This window comes from Drosophila innubila, chromosome X (genome assembly GCF_004354385.1).
Source record: "Drosophila innubila isolate TH190305 chromosome X, UK_Dinn_1.0, whole genome shotgun sequence".
Lineage (NCBI taxonomy): Eukaryota > Metazoa > Arthropoda > Insecta > Diptera > Drosophilidae > Drosophila > Drosophila innubila.
The window spans coordinates 20,512,751-20,530,705 of NC_047626.1; the positions used below are offsets into that span (position 1 = coordinate 20,512,751).

At 36.2% G+C, this 17,955-nt stretch overlaps 2 protein-coding genes across 2 annotated transcripts in view; one reads left to right on the plus strand and one right to left on the minus strand.

Moving 5' to 3' along the window:
• Nucleotides 1-8,227: 8,227 nt before the first annotated feature.
• LOC117785890 (allantoinase) lies at nt 8,228-12,317 on the minus strand. The gene is made up of 4 exons (XM_034624159.1): nt 12,203-12,317; nt 11,214-11,421; nt 10,867-11,146; nt 8,228-9,208 (listed from the first exon to the last, which is right to left on the minus strand). Exons 1-4 carry the CDS (start codon nt 12,306-12,308, stop codon nt 8,327-8,329), a joined length of 1,476 nt encoding a protein of 491 aa, XP_034480050.1. The 5' UTR covers nt 12,309-12,317; the 3' UTR covers nt 8,228-8,326.
• A 1,531-nt stretch (nt 12,318-13,848) lies between these two features.
• Nucleotides 13,849-17,955, plus strand: part of LOC117785873 — a 52,990-nt gene continuing 48,883 nt past the window's right edge. The window contains exon 1 of the mRNA XM_034624135.1: nt 13,849-13,909. The gene's annotated coding sequence lies outside the window, so the exon portion shown is untranslated. The remainder of the gene's footprint in view (nt 13,910-17,955) is intronic.

Sequence of the window (17,955 nt, forward strand, 5' to 3'; positions counted from 1 at the left end):
TCTAACGGCAGCCATACAGCTACAGATGCGTGTGCATATGTATGGGTATGTTGTGTGTGTGTGTGCAAGTAAATGTTCATAGGTATGTATGTGTGTATGTGAGGTTCTTTGGCTGTTTCGTAATTGGCGTGTTGTGTTGTGTTGTTGCTGTTGTGGTGTGTGCTCTGAACTGCAGCAGCTTCTTGAAGTGCAGCGGCAGCAACAATAAAAGCAACACAAACAAAAACAAAAACAAAAATAAAGACAAAAACAGAAACAAAAACAATAATAGCAAAACATGAGCGTTAAACGTTATCGTCGCCACGTCAAAGTCACGGCGCTTGACGCTGACGTCGATTTCGATGTCGATGTCGATGCCGGCGTTTCTACGTTCCTACTACTCTCATTCGTACACACCTTACTCAATATCTCACTATCGCCTCTCACTCTCAATCGCCCTGTCTGTTACTTGTGTGCTGCCTTGTCCGCTTACTCATGCAGAGCAACAGCACACGGCCAAAATATTTTTAAACACCTAATGAAAAAGTCAAATTCTACAATTTGTACATACACTCAGAAAAAAATATATCCTAAATAATCCGAAAATTACCTAAAATATTGGGACATTTCACCTAAACAACAGTCGAGGAAAAATTGACTTATACTTAGTTGCCCCATTACCTACAAACTTTTAGTCTATAAATGACCATTTTAAAAAATACTTAACTTAAAAGTTTTTAATTTGCTTTGAAGTAAAATCAAATTTCAAATTTATTTATTTTTTATTATTTGTTCTCTTTATTTCCTTTTTTATTATGCATTTTATATTTTTTGTTTTTTTTTTTGCTCGATAAATTTTTTTGTTTTTATTTTTGTGAATTTAAAAAACTATTTTATATGATATTTTCATAGGACTGGGACTCGAACTCAGATTCTCGGGACCAGAAAAGTTTCAGCTCAGCGTCTCTAACCCCTGAGCCACGGGACTAAGGAAGTTTTCATAAATTTCTGAGTGTACTTATGTTATTATAGGTACGTTATTTAAGATGTTCTCAAATTCAACGGAGTAAATTCTTATGGTAGTTCTCTTTATCGTTAACTTAAAGGGTTTTGTATATGTCTTTTAATTATTTCCGAAAAGGTCTTCCATTCTTGATCAATTTATAGCACAGTCTAACTAAGCTTGGTTAAATAACACAAATATGTTTTAGGAAAATAGCCAATTTTTAAGGGTATTACATGCCTAGAAATTTATGACCTAAAATATGATATCTTAGGTAAAATTACCTAGTTTTGGGAACATATTTTTCTGAGTGTATGTATGCATAGTATACAGTGCTTTCCGGCGTATCCGTTAACCGGTAGTAACCGATTGCAATTGGAAACCGTAACTGAAACCATAACCGACTAAAAACTTTTTTATCATACCGATAATGAAATTATTCAAACTAAAATAATCGCATATGAAACGATTCATTCATAACAGCTACTATCGGCTCAATCAAGCATTGAATTCAATTATAATATAAAACTAAATTTGATTTAATATTTTTAATATCATTAAATCAATCTTTTTTTACATTGATTACTTTATTAGCTTACAAACTAACGTATTTGTAATATATATATATATAAATTTTTTTTTTGTGATCCAAAATCATACCGGAAATTCAAAACCGATGCAATCAGAGAACGGTAACCGTTACGAAACCGATATACAAAGACTTTGAGTAACCAATACCCAAAAACCAATTTAAACCGATATTCGTTTCGATTCGATAACATATTTTAAATGAATTTATCTTTTTTAGTGAAAACGCAGATTTTTTAATTTTAATCTGTGCCTATTAAAATGTGTTTGGTAATTTGTTTGGCGAAATGGCATAAATTGCTGATTGAATTTAAGCTAAATATTTAAATTAATTTATTTTTGTTAATTATCTACATTAAGCAATAAAGACCAAAATAAGTTTAAGTGTAGTGAGCCAAATAAGCTGAGGAACCACTGTAAATACACATATATTGGTCATTTACATGTTCACATCTAAATAAATGCATATGTATGCAAGTATGTACATTCACAAAGAATATGAGGCACATGCACAGCTGACGACGACGCTGTTGTTGTTGTTCCTCCTCCTCTTCTTCTTCTTCTCATTGTGTCGTTATCGCCACTCGCGTTATTATTATTATTAATATTAATATTGCTGTTGCTCTTGTTGTTGTTGTAGCGCACAGTACAGAAAACAGTGGAGAGACGCAACGGCGACAGCGACGTCGACTCTCTTGCACACACAGAGCTCTCGCTCTCTAACTCGCTCGCACATGCGTGTGAAAAATTGCAGGTGACAGGTAAACAATATATTGTTGCATACTTTCAGGCTGGCTGACTGAGAAAGGAGAGCGTTAAAATTTATTTAAAATGTATTACAAAATTGCATTTTATTGATTTTCCTCGTTGCAAATGAATATAAATACTGTTTACTCAACAATTGAATTCAATTTGACAATTTTAAGTAGATTATCGAGAAACTTTAAAAATTCTACCAACTGCTTATTCACCTGGTTATTCATGATGTGCCTCTGAAAGTGCAGCTGAATGGTAATACTGCCCTCCCCGGTTCCAAGCTACCATCAAATATCCAAATTTACATAGATGCGCACGGCAAAACCTGTGTAGACAGTGCCGAGAAAACTGTTCGAACAGTTTTGCGTTTCTTCCTGCTACTGCAGGACACTGGCTGATTGGTATTCATGCCGGCAGACAAGTTTCTGCCTTATAACGACGGGATTTTTTTTTTTTTTTCGGTTGGAGCAGTAAAATGCAGAGAAGCTCTTCGGTTGATGTTTAGAGCTTGACAAAAAGTGGCTTAAAGTTAAAGGTCACTACATTCTGACAAATAGTCAGTTAAAAAGCTTTTAAAACAATATTCATGAGCTAAAAGGTATCTGAGTAAATAAATATATATTGTCTTCGAATAGTATGTTATTGGGTCGCAATAATGGTCCATAAAACTTACTATTAGATTAATTCTTTAAATTGTTTTTAAAAATTCTCTTAAAAGCCTGAAATAATTTTTTTTATTACTTTTAAAAATACAGTTGTCACAACTTTAGATTGATAAAAAAATAATATTTTTGGCGAATGGACCAATATGCATGGAAAGTAGTTGTTTTGATAACTTATACGTACATCAATATAAGTAAATTTTTGCCGTCACTCAGCTTTAATATTTGATTGGCACTAGGGAAGACCCATCAGCCTAAATGTCTCACGGACTGCATACTGCGAATGGCAAAATTTGAAAAACCACACACACTTTAATTTCAGCCCATTTTGCCCACTATTTCACCCTTACCTCGATTTTTTTGAAACTGGATAGAAATAGGGAGGAAACCAATACGCAAAGCTCATGCATTCGAAACGAATTGCAAAACAAACGAAGCCCGAGGCCGCAAAACAGAGCTAACTTTTCAATTTGGCGAACGCGGCGTATGCGTAATGTAACAATCACAGCACACGCGCAAACATACAGGCACACACAAAACACCAATACAGGCAAACATTCAAAACTCCAACCCAACTATGCCAGAGCGTGGTTGATGTTTCAGTTGACAAAGATACATTGAACATATCGTTCATGTGTGTGTGTGTGTGTGTGTGCGGGCTCACCTGACGTATGCTTCATAAACGTTGCATAAATTACGTATACGCAGTGTATGTTGCGTTACAGGTACCGTTGCGTGTGCAGCTGACAGCGGCAGTCGAAAATGAAACTGAAATACTCGTACGTCATGTCAACCAAAAGGGCACAGGCAAAGCGATACCCTTCCACTACCTTCCATTATACATACACCTTTTAACACACACCCTACCCCCTGGTTCCTGCCACGTATGCTGCCCCACTGCTTAGCAGCGTCAGTAATGTGATTTGAAAGTGAGCTGCTTCTGGCATTTATTTAATAGGAAATGCGCAGGGGCGCGTAAAGCGTTGTACGTAATACGTTTATAACCAAAAGCCGTATCCAAAGCTCAGGGCCAAGCCGAGTCAATTGAGGAACTTCTCCACCTCTACACCTCTCTGCTTCTCTGGCACTCTAGCACTCTGGCACTCTGCCACTTTGCCAGTTCACAGCCCACACAATCATCAGGTTGAGGCGCGTGGACATTAAAGCTGATATGACGTTGGCAGAAAGGCAAACAAGCCAGAAACAGAACAGGACACCAAGTGAAAAAGGAACTGAACCCACAAAACACCAATAACACTAACTAAAAAAAGTAAATAACAAACAGCAAGTGGAAAATGTTATTTACGGCCGAAGATTTGATACACTTGCGGATACCAATGTTTACCTTTAAAAAAATCATCTAAAATACTCTCAATGATATAGCATTGTATATTTATTGTCGGGTCTGTATATAATGAAATAATTTTTGGAAGTAATTTTTGCTATAAGTTTTTCCTATTTAATAAAATACTATAGGTTCATACTATGAACTTCATAGAACATAAGTTTGCATGTGTGTTGCTGTGATATTAGGGAACCAGTTTGCAAATAAATAAAAATATCTCAATGAAAAAATACATGTTTTATTTAATTTAGCTTAAATCGTTAATTTAGTTAAAAAGGGAACTGATTTTTGTAAAAAATTAAATTGTAGACCGATAGTTCTTATGACAGCTATACCATATACTATAGCACATCGATTTTAGCCAAGTTTGGTCAGAATATAAAAGACAATTTTTAGACCCAGTACTTAAAAAAAGGACAGGGGTCTATTGGGTTTGTTTTAACGAATATGAGCGTAACAGGCAGAAGGAGGCGGAGCAGACCCTATAAAATATATATATATATATATATATATATATATATTCTTGATCAGCATCAATAGCCAAGTCGATATAGCAATGTCCGTCTGTCCGTCTGTATGTATGAACAAAAAAATCTCAGAGACTATAAGAGCTAGAGACACCAAACTTGGTATGTAGATTCCTTTATATTGCAGGCAGATCAAGTTTGTTTCTTTTTTGGATCGGACCACTATATCATATAGCGCCCATAGGAACAATCGGTCAAAAATCAAGTTTTAGCATGAAAAACTTTTTTGCTTTATGAGATATCTAAAGCAAACTGATACAATAAGCATATGACTTGGTTTTATATATCCTGTCTAAAGTTGGTTCAAATCGGACCACTATATCATATAGCTGTCATAGGACCGATCGAGTGAAAATCAAGTCTTAGTATGAAAAACTTTTTTCTTTTATGAGATATCGTAACCATACTGATAGAATATATATACAACTTGGTTTTATATATCCTGTTTAAAGTTGGTTCAAATCGGACCACTATATCCTATAGCTGTCATAGGACTGATCGGGATTTGGTTTTATGAGACATCTCAATCAACCAATACAGTATGCATTTTACTTGGTTTTATATATCCTGACCGAAGTTGGTTCATATTGTATCGGTCATAGGACCGTACGGGCGAAAATCGTAACCAAACAGACAGAATAAGCTTTGGAGCTGGTCTTATACATCCTTACCAATTTGGAGCAAGTAGTCGAAAATGTAATAATGCGCTCTGCAAGGGCGTCGTGTGAGCTACGGGATCTCCGACAGTCGAGTGCGCTCGACTGTAGCACCGCGAGCGAAGCGAGAAGGGGGCGGAGCCCCCTAGTTATTATTAAAAAGTTGAGATACTTAAAGAAATAACAATGTTTATTGTAACAATGGTTGAAGTTTGACGGATCTTTCCAATCGCACTGATCAAGAATATAGTTAATGGCGTCTGCCATACGCTCTATAATGCGTTACACATTTTAGGATAATATTATGGCAGCCAGAGAAAGGGTGGAAATAGAAAAATGCATGGGCGTGAGAAGCTTTCAAGCGCTGGTGTATTAACAAAAGCGAAAGGTAGACAACAAAGGTTGCCAAGTTGACTACAAAGTCCGTCAATGTCCCGGAAAGAAGTCAAAGCAGTATGCCTAGGTCGCTAACTGTGAACTATCCAACTGTGCATCCTCAAAGAGTTTTCGCTGCACATTTGATTCTGTTTTCATAGGAATTAAGCACAAAGCTGCTGCTTTATTTATCGGATAACTTGTGGCCAACTCGAACTTGCAAGCTATTATGAAAACATGTGAAAGTAAAATTTATTTTTTCTCTTTCTGGTATAGCGTTTTTTCTTTCGTGTCTTGACTGAAAGAAATCTAGTGATAATCTGGCAGACTACGTACAATTGCCATTTAGCCTCTTAAAAAAAATAAATAAAACATATAATTCAAAGTAGAAGTATCAGTTATGATTATACTTTAACATAAAGAAGTCATAATATGTATGCATTCACATATTTCAGCAGATTTTCAATATATTCTGAAATTTTCATAGCGATCATTAAGTATCTCAGAGTTAAGTACAGGGTGTGTCGTAGTCGATCGCACGGCAGTGCAATATTCTTGCTTATTATTATTGCTTTGCCAGCGAGAAATGCAAGCTGTATCGGATATTGTCGGTTTATAGATGGAAGAATTTCTTTGGAAAACTTTGTTGACAACATTTTAATGATGAAGACTATAAATTCCGAGAATATTAGTATAAATAAATTTCCTCGTAGCTGAAATCTGGTATTAAATATCATACTTAAAATATTTTACTTGAACTATATACATGTATCATAAGATATATATTTTCTTGGTCTAAAAACATAGCCGTGATCTTTGACAAGTATGCGGATATTAATCTCTTAAGCTTTAATTAAAATTTTATGATTGTTTGCAAAAAATTTAGAGTTTCAATAATGAGAGTTCTTCCATAAAATGAAAGAATAAACTACAATTAATCAGAAAGGCTATGGTCGAGAGACCGACTATACACTCTGAAAAATACGCCAACCTAAAATTAGGTACGACCGTACTTGAATTTATACCGTTTCGTTCTTAAAATTTTAAGATTGCTGTGTACTAAAAATCTTGAATTAAGTATAAATCGATCTTAAATTTAAATTTGTAACCTCATATTCCTATGGCAGCTATCCGAAATAGAAGTCCGATTTTATCCAAACTTAGTCAGAATATATAAGACCATGGAAAATATATAATCCGTGAGTCTCGAAACGATACCTTTAGAAACATCTGAGTTATTTGTACTAAACTAGTTTAAGATTTTTTTGTACTTAGTTTAGTTTCTTTCAAGATTGAAAAGAAGTTAAAAATAAGATCGTTTCGTACTAAAAACCAGTACGTTTTGGGATATTTAATTTTCATTGTCGCACCTTAGAATTCTCAACTGGTTCTAGCGACGCAAATATGACGTTAAGGTTGGATTGCTGGTAAAATCAGCACCTATTCCGAAAGGTCGCTAACCAAGAAAATACACCATTATTTAATGGTATTTAATTTTGGTATTTTGAATAGTATTAGTACACATACTAGTGTATGTTTTAAGATTAAAGTTAATTAATTATGACAATGTTTTGTACTAAATACAAGTACATTTTGGGTGTAGTTCAAGATTTTTGTGTACTTAAAGTAGTATGTTTTCAATTTTTTCAGACTTGAAGTAAACCCAAAACGTACTTAAAGTATCCCCAAAAAATCTATTTTTAAGATTTCCGTACTTGCGAAAACCGAACTTGAAATAAGATTTTTGTTCTCAACTTTAGAAATTCCAAACCTAGACAGCTTTTGAGATCGTTTGTACTTGAGTATCGCTTGTTTAAGTACGGAAATCTTGATTTTTTTTCTGAGTGTAGAAATACTATAGAAGTCTGTTTGCCAAATTCGGCTGCTCTATCTTTTATAGTCACTTTGAGATCTAGGCTCTCACAGTTGAATCCACAGCGAAAAGTAATTATTTGATAAAGTTACTTGAGCATTCGATTCTTGGATCATTTATAGTTTTGGTTGAAATTGTTCACTAGAGTTTGGAAATGCTTGAAAAATCGAGCTTTCAGTAAATGTTTATTTATTTACTTTCCTACCAGTACAATTTAACTTGAGATTTTTTCTATCAGTATATTTTTAATTGGCACCGTTTTACTTATTTTTCAAGTAAACGGTTATAATGAAAAGGAAATTTTTTGTCATGCTTCGCCGTGAGTTTTTGCTTTCTTTTCCTTTTTGTTTTTGTTTTCGTGTAGATTAAAATTTGAACCCACAACCGCGGACGCCCGCAGTGCCACAACAAAATGGCGAGCCAGAGTCCAACTCTATTTTGCACACACAGATACACGCACAAATACGAGTATACAGACAGAGAGGGAAAGTGTATATATTTAGCAAGTAGACTGTATTCCAATTTCAATCTGACAAATTTGTTTAATTAACAAAGTTTGAATTCACAGCCGAACAAACTTGACCACCTTATGGCTGCTCTTGCGCAGGAGAATCTTGCCCAGCGGCTGGCCGAATCCCTCGAACTGTTGATAGACATGCAGGCCACGCACCACTGTTGCATGCACCACACCGCACAGCCGCTGACCCGCATAGGGTGTAGCGGATTTGTTAGCCGCATGCAAATCCTCGACGGACACGGTGAACTCTTCAGTTGGACTCCAGATGCAAAAATCGGCATCGTAGCCCTCGGCAATGCGTCCCTTGAAGCTGGAGAGGCCGCAGAGTTGAGCCGGCTGCCAGCACATTAAACGATGCACATCCGATAGGCTGAGTGGCTGCTGCAGTTGCATGCCACGTGTCCATACAATGGGCAGACTCAGTTGCAACGAACTGATGCCCGGCCAGGCATTCATGAAATTGCCACGTCCTCGTCCATAGGTCAGACAACGTGCCCCGGGCGTTGCCGCCGAATGATCGCTGGCGATCAGCTGCAACGATCCCTTGGGGCACAACAATGCCTGCCACAAGGCCGCCTGATTGTTGCGCTCACGGATCGGTGGCCAGGTCTTGAACTCCGTGCCACAATCGGGCACCTGTTCCGCACAAAGTGATAGATAATGTGGACACGTCTCCGCTGTTAGCTGTGCCCCATGTTGCTGGCATTGCTGCAACACAGGCAACGTCTCCGCCGAGCTGAGATTCATTACGTGGAAGCGACGCTGTGGATGCTTCACCGCCACCTCACAGATCAGCTGCATCGCTGAAACTTCCATGGAGGCGGGACGCGTGCTCAGGAAACTCGCATAGGTTTTGGTTGAGGATTCGCTGGATTCGGAGGAATCTTTCTGCTGCACTTGCTCCTCAAGCGGCAGCTCCGCATGGAACTGTAAGAGCAACATTAATCAATTGTTTAATGATGTGAATCCAAACTTTGAATCAAGGCTGCAAACCTCCAAAATTGTGTTCAAGGTTCGGTTCGGCGGCTCGAACCATAGAGCAAGACATTAGTTTGGTTTACGAATTGGTTTATATACTCCCTGAACCCAAGGTTATAAAAAAAAAATTTTTTTATTGTTAAACATTTTTCTCTACATTTTGAACTAATTAATTTATTTTTTCTTAAAGAAATCAAATTTTGATGATAAATTAAATTTATTTGAAGATTTAAATATGACTTATTTCAATCCGAAGTCTCAAATAATTGCGTAATATTAGAAAACCATACCAAAACTTATGCAATTTTTTTTTTCGAACCGAACCTTCTATTTTAGAAAGCGGTTCGGTTTAGGTTCGGGTTCGCAAAATAAATAATTTCAAGGGTTCGGTTCAGAACCGGTTTGCAGCCTTGCTTTGATTCAAGTTTTTTTTTTATCGAAATGTACTATCTATCGATAAACTAATGCCCTGTCCTCACTAATGTACATTTATGGAAAAAATCGGTGCTATCGATAGATATGTAACTTCCTTTCCTCATAACATAGCATTTGCATTTAGCATTTAGCATTTATCTTTTTGCTTAATATATTATATATATAATATTAATATATTTTGATAAAATATATTGAAGAATTTGAAGCTTATGTCGCTAATGTTCAACGTTCTTAATTTTTCAGGGATTATCCAACTCTTTTGGATTGGAAACCATTCAGAAAAACCATTGCGTAGCGTCTGAGAAACTATGTTTAAGAAGGGTGCGTAAGATCTTAAGAGCAGGTTGTAATGCAATCGTCTGTGAAATAACTAATGATTGTAGACAATAATTTGCATAATAAAAAAGATTCGAATTATTGCTCTTAACCATTACTTATTGGGGTTTTTCATCAGCCTACTATGTTTGTGAAAAGTCTTTTATCGGTCGTAATAAACAATCAATTTCAGGTATCACACTGTTTTTACGATACATTTTTGTGATACCGCTACCAAAATTTGACATTTTTGATTGCTGAAAATTTCCTGCTGAATGTGAAAAGCAGTAATCAGGTATTATGATTGATAATCCAAATTACAAGCTGAATGCACCCATTGTATACGTTTTGTATCGTTATAATTTGGCGCCATTTGTTTATTTTTGTTTGTTAGTAATTTAATGATAATACTTTCTCGGTTTCCTTAAAGAAATTCAAAATATCGAATCATAAACGCTGAATATCATTGAAATGGTATTACACTTGTTCGATATGTACTATTCTCTCACCACTTTTAGCTTTTTGTAGCTTTTTCTTCAAAATTCAATTCAATTGCTAGAATGTAGTTACAGTGAGTACAGGGCATTGGAGAGTTATTGATAGCTCGGTATATAATACATCGAATTATCGAGTTTCTCAGTAATTGTAGGTCATCAAATACGGTCGTTTATCAAAACTTGAACAGCTGAGTTTAATTCTACAAATGAACTACGGTGAGCAAACTCCAGTGAGTTTTTAATTATTTATGAAAATCGATAGAAGATTATCAAGTTAAAGTAACCAGTTTCGATATTTCGATGTATTTTTACATCACTAGAATTGATCAGTTGATTCCATTTGAAAATTCGCCACTTTACCGCTATAACCGCTTCCGTTTCAGCCGCATCTGTCAGCTGCTTGAGTGCCTCCATCAACTGTGCCTCGTTGACAGCCGCAAACTCCTCACCGACAGGCGGAGCGCTGCCACAGAGTGTGCACTGTAGTCCCATGACGCCGGCAGCGAGTAGCGGCACCAGCTGATCCTTGTTGCCGGGCACAAGGCCACCCCAGAAGCCCACGTCCACATAGATCTTGCCTCGCGCTATTGAAGTCTTTGCCTTCAGCGCCTGCACGTTCACCGTGGTGGGCGTGGCATTGCTGCGGGCCGTTCGGACTGTAGAAAGGAGGAGTTGCACCAAAAGCCGACGCGTCGTTCGTTACTCACGTTGGTCGATCAATAATCGTTGTAATGCCTCCGGCAGCTGCCGCTTTTGTCGCTGTTGCAAATCCCTCCCAGTCTTTGCGTCCCGGCTCATTAATGTGCACATTCGCATCAATCAGTCCCGGCATCAGCAACAGATCCCCAAAGTCATAGACAGCCTCCGATTCGGTGTTATATAGATATGTGTTCACCTCCTGTGGTGTCCGAAGCACTGAAAATGATAAGTAGTAACAAACAAAATACATAAATACCATTCGTTGTGATAGACGTCAAAGATCTTTGCAGTATAAATAATTACAATTAAATAGTTGGAGATTAAGGATCATGCAATATTAAAATTTAGAAATCAAACCGAAACAAATATCGGTTCCGGTAAGTACCGTAATAACTATTTTGGCAAAAGGTCATATTTCAATTTTGTTCTTTCGGTTTCGGTATTAGTACCGTTACGTATTGGAACAAAAATAAATTTTTTAAATATTTAAAATTGTTAAAATTCAAAAATATATATACAGATACAATAGGGTGAAGCAAATAACATATTTTTTTGTAAAAAACATCTTTCTTATTTTAAACATATTTTATTCATGGATGATATGGATAATATGGTAATTTGGTAAATACTGTTAAAGAATTTTTTGAAATAAAATTGTTTTTATTTTATTTTTATTGTTGTATGTGATTTCTTACATTAAGGGTATCCCTTAGTTGACTCGACTGGAATGTTCTTACATGTTTTCTATTCAACTATTACTAAAAGTCTCCTGAGATAAACGGAATAGTCTCAATTACTTTGTTCTTGTTTCATTTCTTTTTATGTTTTATATATTATTTGTAAATACAAGCAAATGTCATAAATAGCACACAAAAAAGTATACTTGTGTTATAAATATAACATTAAACATTTAGCACAAGTTCCATGGTTAGATATTAAAATAAATTGTATTTAAATTTATTATGTATAATGTATATTAAAGTCTAATGCCTCTTACCACGTCTAATGATGCCCTCGGTGTCCACAACGATGCCTCCATGGAGGGGCGTCTCTTGGCTGCCATCTCCCAAAAAAATACGTCGGCTAAGAAAAAGTAAATCCATTCGAAGCGATCTTATATTCTACGAAAGCCAAAAGACAACTGAAAATATAATACATTTCTCATCTATTTCTGTTTAGATCGAGAAAATCTGCACCTTCTCTCTCTCTCTCTCTCGCTCTGTGTGAATTGCTCTCTTTCTTTTACAGTGCTTGTTTATCTCTTAGCAAAACATTATTAAAACTTTTAAAGCTCTTGCAACGACAATTTGATAAATCTACAGAAAAAAAAAGTGCCATGCATGTGTGTTTTTGTCGGTGTGTGTGTGTGTGTGTGTGAGAGGGTGCTGACAAATTTAGTTTTCTGTTTATTTTGAATTTTTTGTTCAAGTACTTTTGTGCTTTTCCGTTTTTTTGCTGCTGTTGTTTTTGGGTGCGTTTTTCAATTTTCCATTTTCCATTTGGTGGCGCTACCCAGCGGAAGCTTTTTGGCTGTTACGGTAAATTGTGCTAGTCTGTTCTTTTGGTTGTTGTTGTTGTTGTTGTTACTGTTGTTGTTGTACTTATAGCTGAGTTGTAAAAGTTGAAGGCAAAAGGCGCAAAACGGAACCGAAACCAAAACCGAAACAGAAACTGAAACCGAAAACAAGAACGAGTCGAACAATGCGAATACACACAAAATACGAATGCTGCCAGTGTGTGTGTGTGTGGCGGTGTGTGTGTGAGTTATGCCGAATGCATAGAAAAAGAGCCGAATGCCAACATGAAGTTCAACTTGTTGTTGCCGCCGCTGAACGCTGTCGGCACTGTTGCGTCTCTGCTGGTAGATACACACACACACACACACACACAAACACACACACACACACACACGCATACGCATACGCATACACACACACGCACACGCACACGCATACGCATACGCATGGTATATTGCCATGTCCTTAACACCAACACCAGCATGCCGATGCCAATGCCGATGAGGCTGCAACATCAGCAACAGCATCGACAACAACAGCAACAATCTACCCCCCTCCACCCCCGCCTTCCCACCCACAGAGCAGCCGGCTCGTCAGCTAAGTTAAAATTGAAGCGATTTGAGTTCGAGACGCCATATCCTCGTACTTGTCCTCGTCCTTGCCCTCGGCCTCGTCCTTTGTCCTCGTCCGTGTCCTCGTCCATGTTCTTGTCATCGTTATCGTCCTCGGCTGGGTTAACTCGTCTCGTCTCGTGTCGTATCGCTTCGTTTCCTCTCGTCTCGACTGGCCATCGTTGGCCGCGTCATTCTCGTGCTCATCGTCGTCGCTGCTGGCCACAGAACTCGGAGCTAACATTGCCGTGAGACGCATCCTTAACTTCACTCTGCTCTGAGCAGCCTCGCGACAACCAGTTGAAGTTCTCCAGACGGCATTTCGACAAGCATCAGCCTGCAGTATCAAATAATAATAATAATAATAATATTCCAAAAATAACAAAAAAAAAACAAAAAATAAAAACAAAATATAAATCGAAAAAATTTCTAATTCAAGTCAATCAACAACAAATTTAATAATTCTTATTTATTATAATTTGAATTAAATACTTTTTTTTTTGTTTAATTAAAAGTTTTGTACAGTGTACTATTCAAGTTTAACGGTTAATCCCAAAGTGATTTTTGATCCCAACGGTGAGCGCAAAAATTTCAAATTGCATTTTTTTTCCATCTGTGTATTGTTATTAATTGTATTCAATGTTTACATCGACGTCAAAGATCTACCAACTTTTTTTTTACAAATTTTTTTTGAAATGGGAATAAATTAAGAGAGCGCATAAATTAAATGCCAAGTGACAAGAAAGTTCAACTTACAAAAAAACAAAACAAAAAACAAAACTAACCATACCAATATTTGATTGCATTCAGGACATTTGTTGTTTATCCACATACAATATATGTATGTATTTTTTTTTATATATCTTTTCCCCCACATTTTATTACAAACGGTTTTTTATTGACTTTGTGACGCTGTGAATTTCAATCATAATTGAATTTTATTCACTTGATAAATGTGTGGGCGTGTTTTTTGTTGTTTTTGTATGTTTGAACTGCTATTCTTCCTGTTAAAAGGTATTTAATGCAGGGTCATCAGATAAGTTATTGGGGTTTTGTTGTTTGCTAATATTAAGATTATTTTTTTTGACACATTCTGCATAATGACGTATGCCAGAACTCATTGAAAAGTAGCAATCAAGAAGCACAATTATTACTCATTCGAGCATTAATGCATTATGCATTTCAAGAATACAATTGTCAGAGTTGTTCCGAATTTCTTATTCAATATAATTTCATATTAGCGGGTAGAAATGGAATTTAGTCAAAGACAGAGAGATAGAATCAAAAAAAATTATATATTTACACAATAAAACTAAGATCAATGTATCCCACAGGCTTATGGCGCTTTTCGTTTGACAAATTTATTTACCTGCATTTTATTTGCGGAAAACAGAATTTCCACTGAGTAATTCTGTGGGAAGACCGTGTAATTGCTGTGACATTCAATGCAATTAAACTGGATATTTTGTAATAATTTTTTTTTTCAAAAACAAAAACATATTTGGTAAATACCTTTATTACTTTTGCGATTCATACAGCGTACAATATTTCATTATTTTGTCCTGCTCCTTTTGGGCATATTGAAAAAGAGCGCGATTAAAAAAAAATACATGATGGGAAATATACATATATGTACATATACTTTATATGGAAAAATGTAATATATTTCATTTATGTTGATATTGATTGCCTGACGGACGGTGGACGGGAATAAAAGGGACGACAAAATTTACAGGACAGCCGGAGGGCAAGGCAAAATTGTTGACAGCTTTGTAAAATATTAACATGCAATTCAACAGAGGCAATAATAAAATCGACAACAATTGAAATGTCACCTTAAAAGGGGCCAACTGTAAAAGCACGTAAAACTGACAACATACATACACACAGTTAATATTTTGGCAGCTAATTACGACAAGAATTTCATTTGCAATTGAGCCAACTGAAGGCAAATGGTTTTCTACATTGTACAACTACTCGTCTAATTTCCTTTGGGTATTTCAAATATGCCATTGTGCTTTTGTTTTTCTCTCCTTGTCAATAGAATTTCGAAATTATTGCGAAATCGCAGTTCAGAACATGCTAAAGGCTTTAACATTATTAGCATACATACTATACATACGTGTATCGTGAAAATGCGAAAGAGTCAAGGAGAAAAATCTTGGATTATTTGATAATAACTTGGCAGTTGATAGTGTGAACGAAATCGAAATTCATTACCTCGGTTATCCGTCGTCCATGCACAATAAATAATATTTTATTGCAGCGCCAAAAAGTATGCAACACACACACCCACACAGATAGGTGGACGTGTCACAGTTCACCATGCACTATGGTCCGTATGTCGATTTTTTTTGGAATAAATTAATAGCTCGAATCAAGTTTTTTGGTTTAGTTTTTTGCATTGGGCTTATAATATTAATACCCAAATGACCTAGAAAAGTGGGCGTGGTATCGCACTTAGTTGGGATTCTGCGATATGCAATTTTTTTTTTATTTTCAAGCTATCCCCACCAAACTTGCAGGATATGCGTGTTACTATGTCAATAACGTGTTGGTAAAATTTCATCCAAATCGGATAACTGTATCATAAAGAAATAATAGGAGTTATCGATTGTAAGCCCTTTTTTGTATAAAAACTCTATTTTTTTTTCCAAAATATCTGACCAAACTGAACGTATATAAGTGATATTATGCTCCTGACATTCTGGCTAACATATATCAAGACCAGAATACTATAAAATACAATATTTTATTGATCACATAGAAAAAATAGATCGTAAACTAAAATTTCGCAGGAAACAGGAAATTTTTATTATTTGCTAATGGTAAATAATAAATATATATTCATTCACAGCTGTTTGATAAACAGTGTTGGACAATGTTACAATTTTGGTTATGCAACATTTGAGGTGGAAGTATTTTGAATGCATCGATATCAAAAAATCGCAAATTCGAACCACTTAAAATAATGACTTTATTCCAAAAAAAACGTCATCCGGACCATAGTGCCATGGGATTAATTGAGCTCTATTTATGGCATTAATGGCATATTTCACAAGTACTCAAATTAACGAATATGAAAGCATCTCAAGACATATTTGTAACATAAAATATTATTATATTTTTGCAATTTACAATGAAATGCATGTGGCAATTATCGGCTTGCAAGAGTATTAAGAGTATTCAAAACAATGATCAAGAACTTTTTTAGTTCATGCCAGAAAATGTTCTCATTTATCCCATAGTGCAGTGCATGTGTGTGTGACAGTTGTCGAAAGTGATTTATAAACGATTTAATGCGTTGCTGCTTCAGCTACAACTACAATTGCTGTTGATTCTCTTGTTGCTGCTGCTGTTGCTGTTGCTGCTGTTGCTGCCGCTGTTGTTGTTGGCATCTGTTGCAGTTGGGCTGTTTGCTTGCTGCTGTTGCGATTTTCACAAAATTAATTGCCTGTTAAACATTTTGCAAGTACCAAAAGCCAATTGATTGAGCTCTCGGCCCTGGTAAATAAATTTTACGATCCAAAAAAATAAATAAAATAAAAAAATAAAATAAAGAAGAGAAAAAAAAGACTGAGCAGTGTCGCCAGCATGGCAAGTAAATAATAATAAAGAAAAATACAAGCGGCGTAAAGTAATAAAAATAAAAGGCACGCTGAGTCAAAGGACAACATCAGCCAAAAATCAGAGACAGAGAGAGGGAGTGAAAGTGAGTGAGCGAGCGAGCGAGCGAGAGAGGCAAAAGTGTCAAATAAGCAAACATTTAATTTTGATTTATTATTAATTTTTACGAAGCACGTACACAAATGCGTGTGCCCACTGTAGCTACGAGTATTTATTGTTGTTTTGCATTTTTTTGTTGAGTTAAAAACCATAAAGATCTTTGTTGAGGCACAAATAGATAGGGGCTTAAAATGATTGTAATTACTATTTTCCATTAGTTGAGAATTTGGCAGGCTCAACAACAAAAGCATTGGCTCAAACAGGAAGCGCAACAAAAATAAAAAACAGCTAACACACACACACGAGCACACCAGCACATTTACACACACACACACAGCGACAGAAAAAGGGGCAAATAAAAACAGCATAAAATAAAAGACTGTTAAAGAGACAGAGAGAGAGAGAGAGGAAGAGAAAAAAGCGTGGCATGAAAATGAAAGTGGCGCAAAGTTGTGCAAAAACGTGCGTTTATTTGCGTAAAAACTTGCCATGTCCTTTGTCCCTGTCACTCCATTGCCCTTCCCTCAATCCCTCAATCCCACAACTCACATTTTCCCCGTTCCGTTGGGTGGTACTTGAGGGCCTCTCTCTCTCTATCTCCATCTCTGTCTGTGTGTATGATTGTGTGTTGGCTTAAATTTTGGCTCCTAGAAAAAAAGTTTTAATCCCGCTTTTGTATCTTTCGGGCAGCTGTAGAATCGGCCAACAAGTTTTGCCTCTTGCTTTTGGCTTCCTTTTATCGTTGCCTTTTTGTTTTATGTTTATTTTTATATCGTCATTGTCGTCGTCGTTCTCGTTCTCGTCTTTGTCTTTGTCTTTGGCATTTCTTTTAATGATGTTCGTCAGCTAGATTCAAGGCTTTAATTGTATTGATTAAATGCTTAATTGTGCTGCGG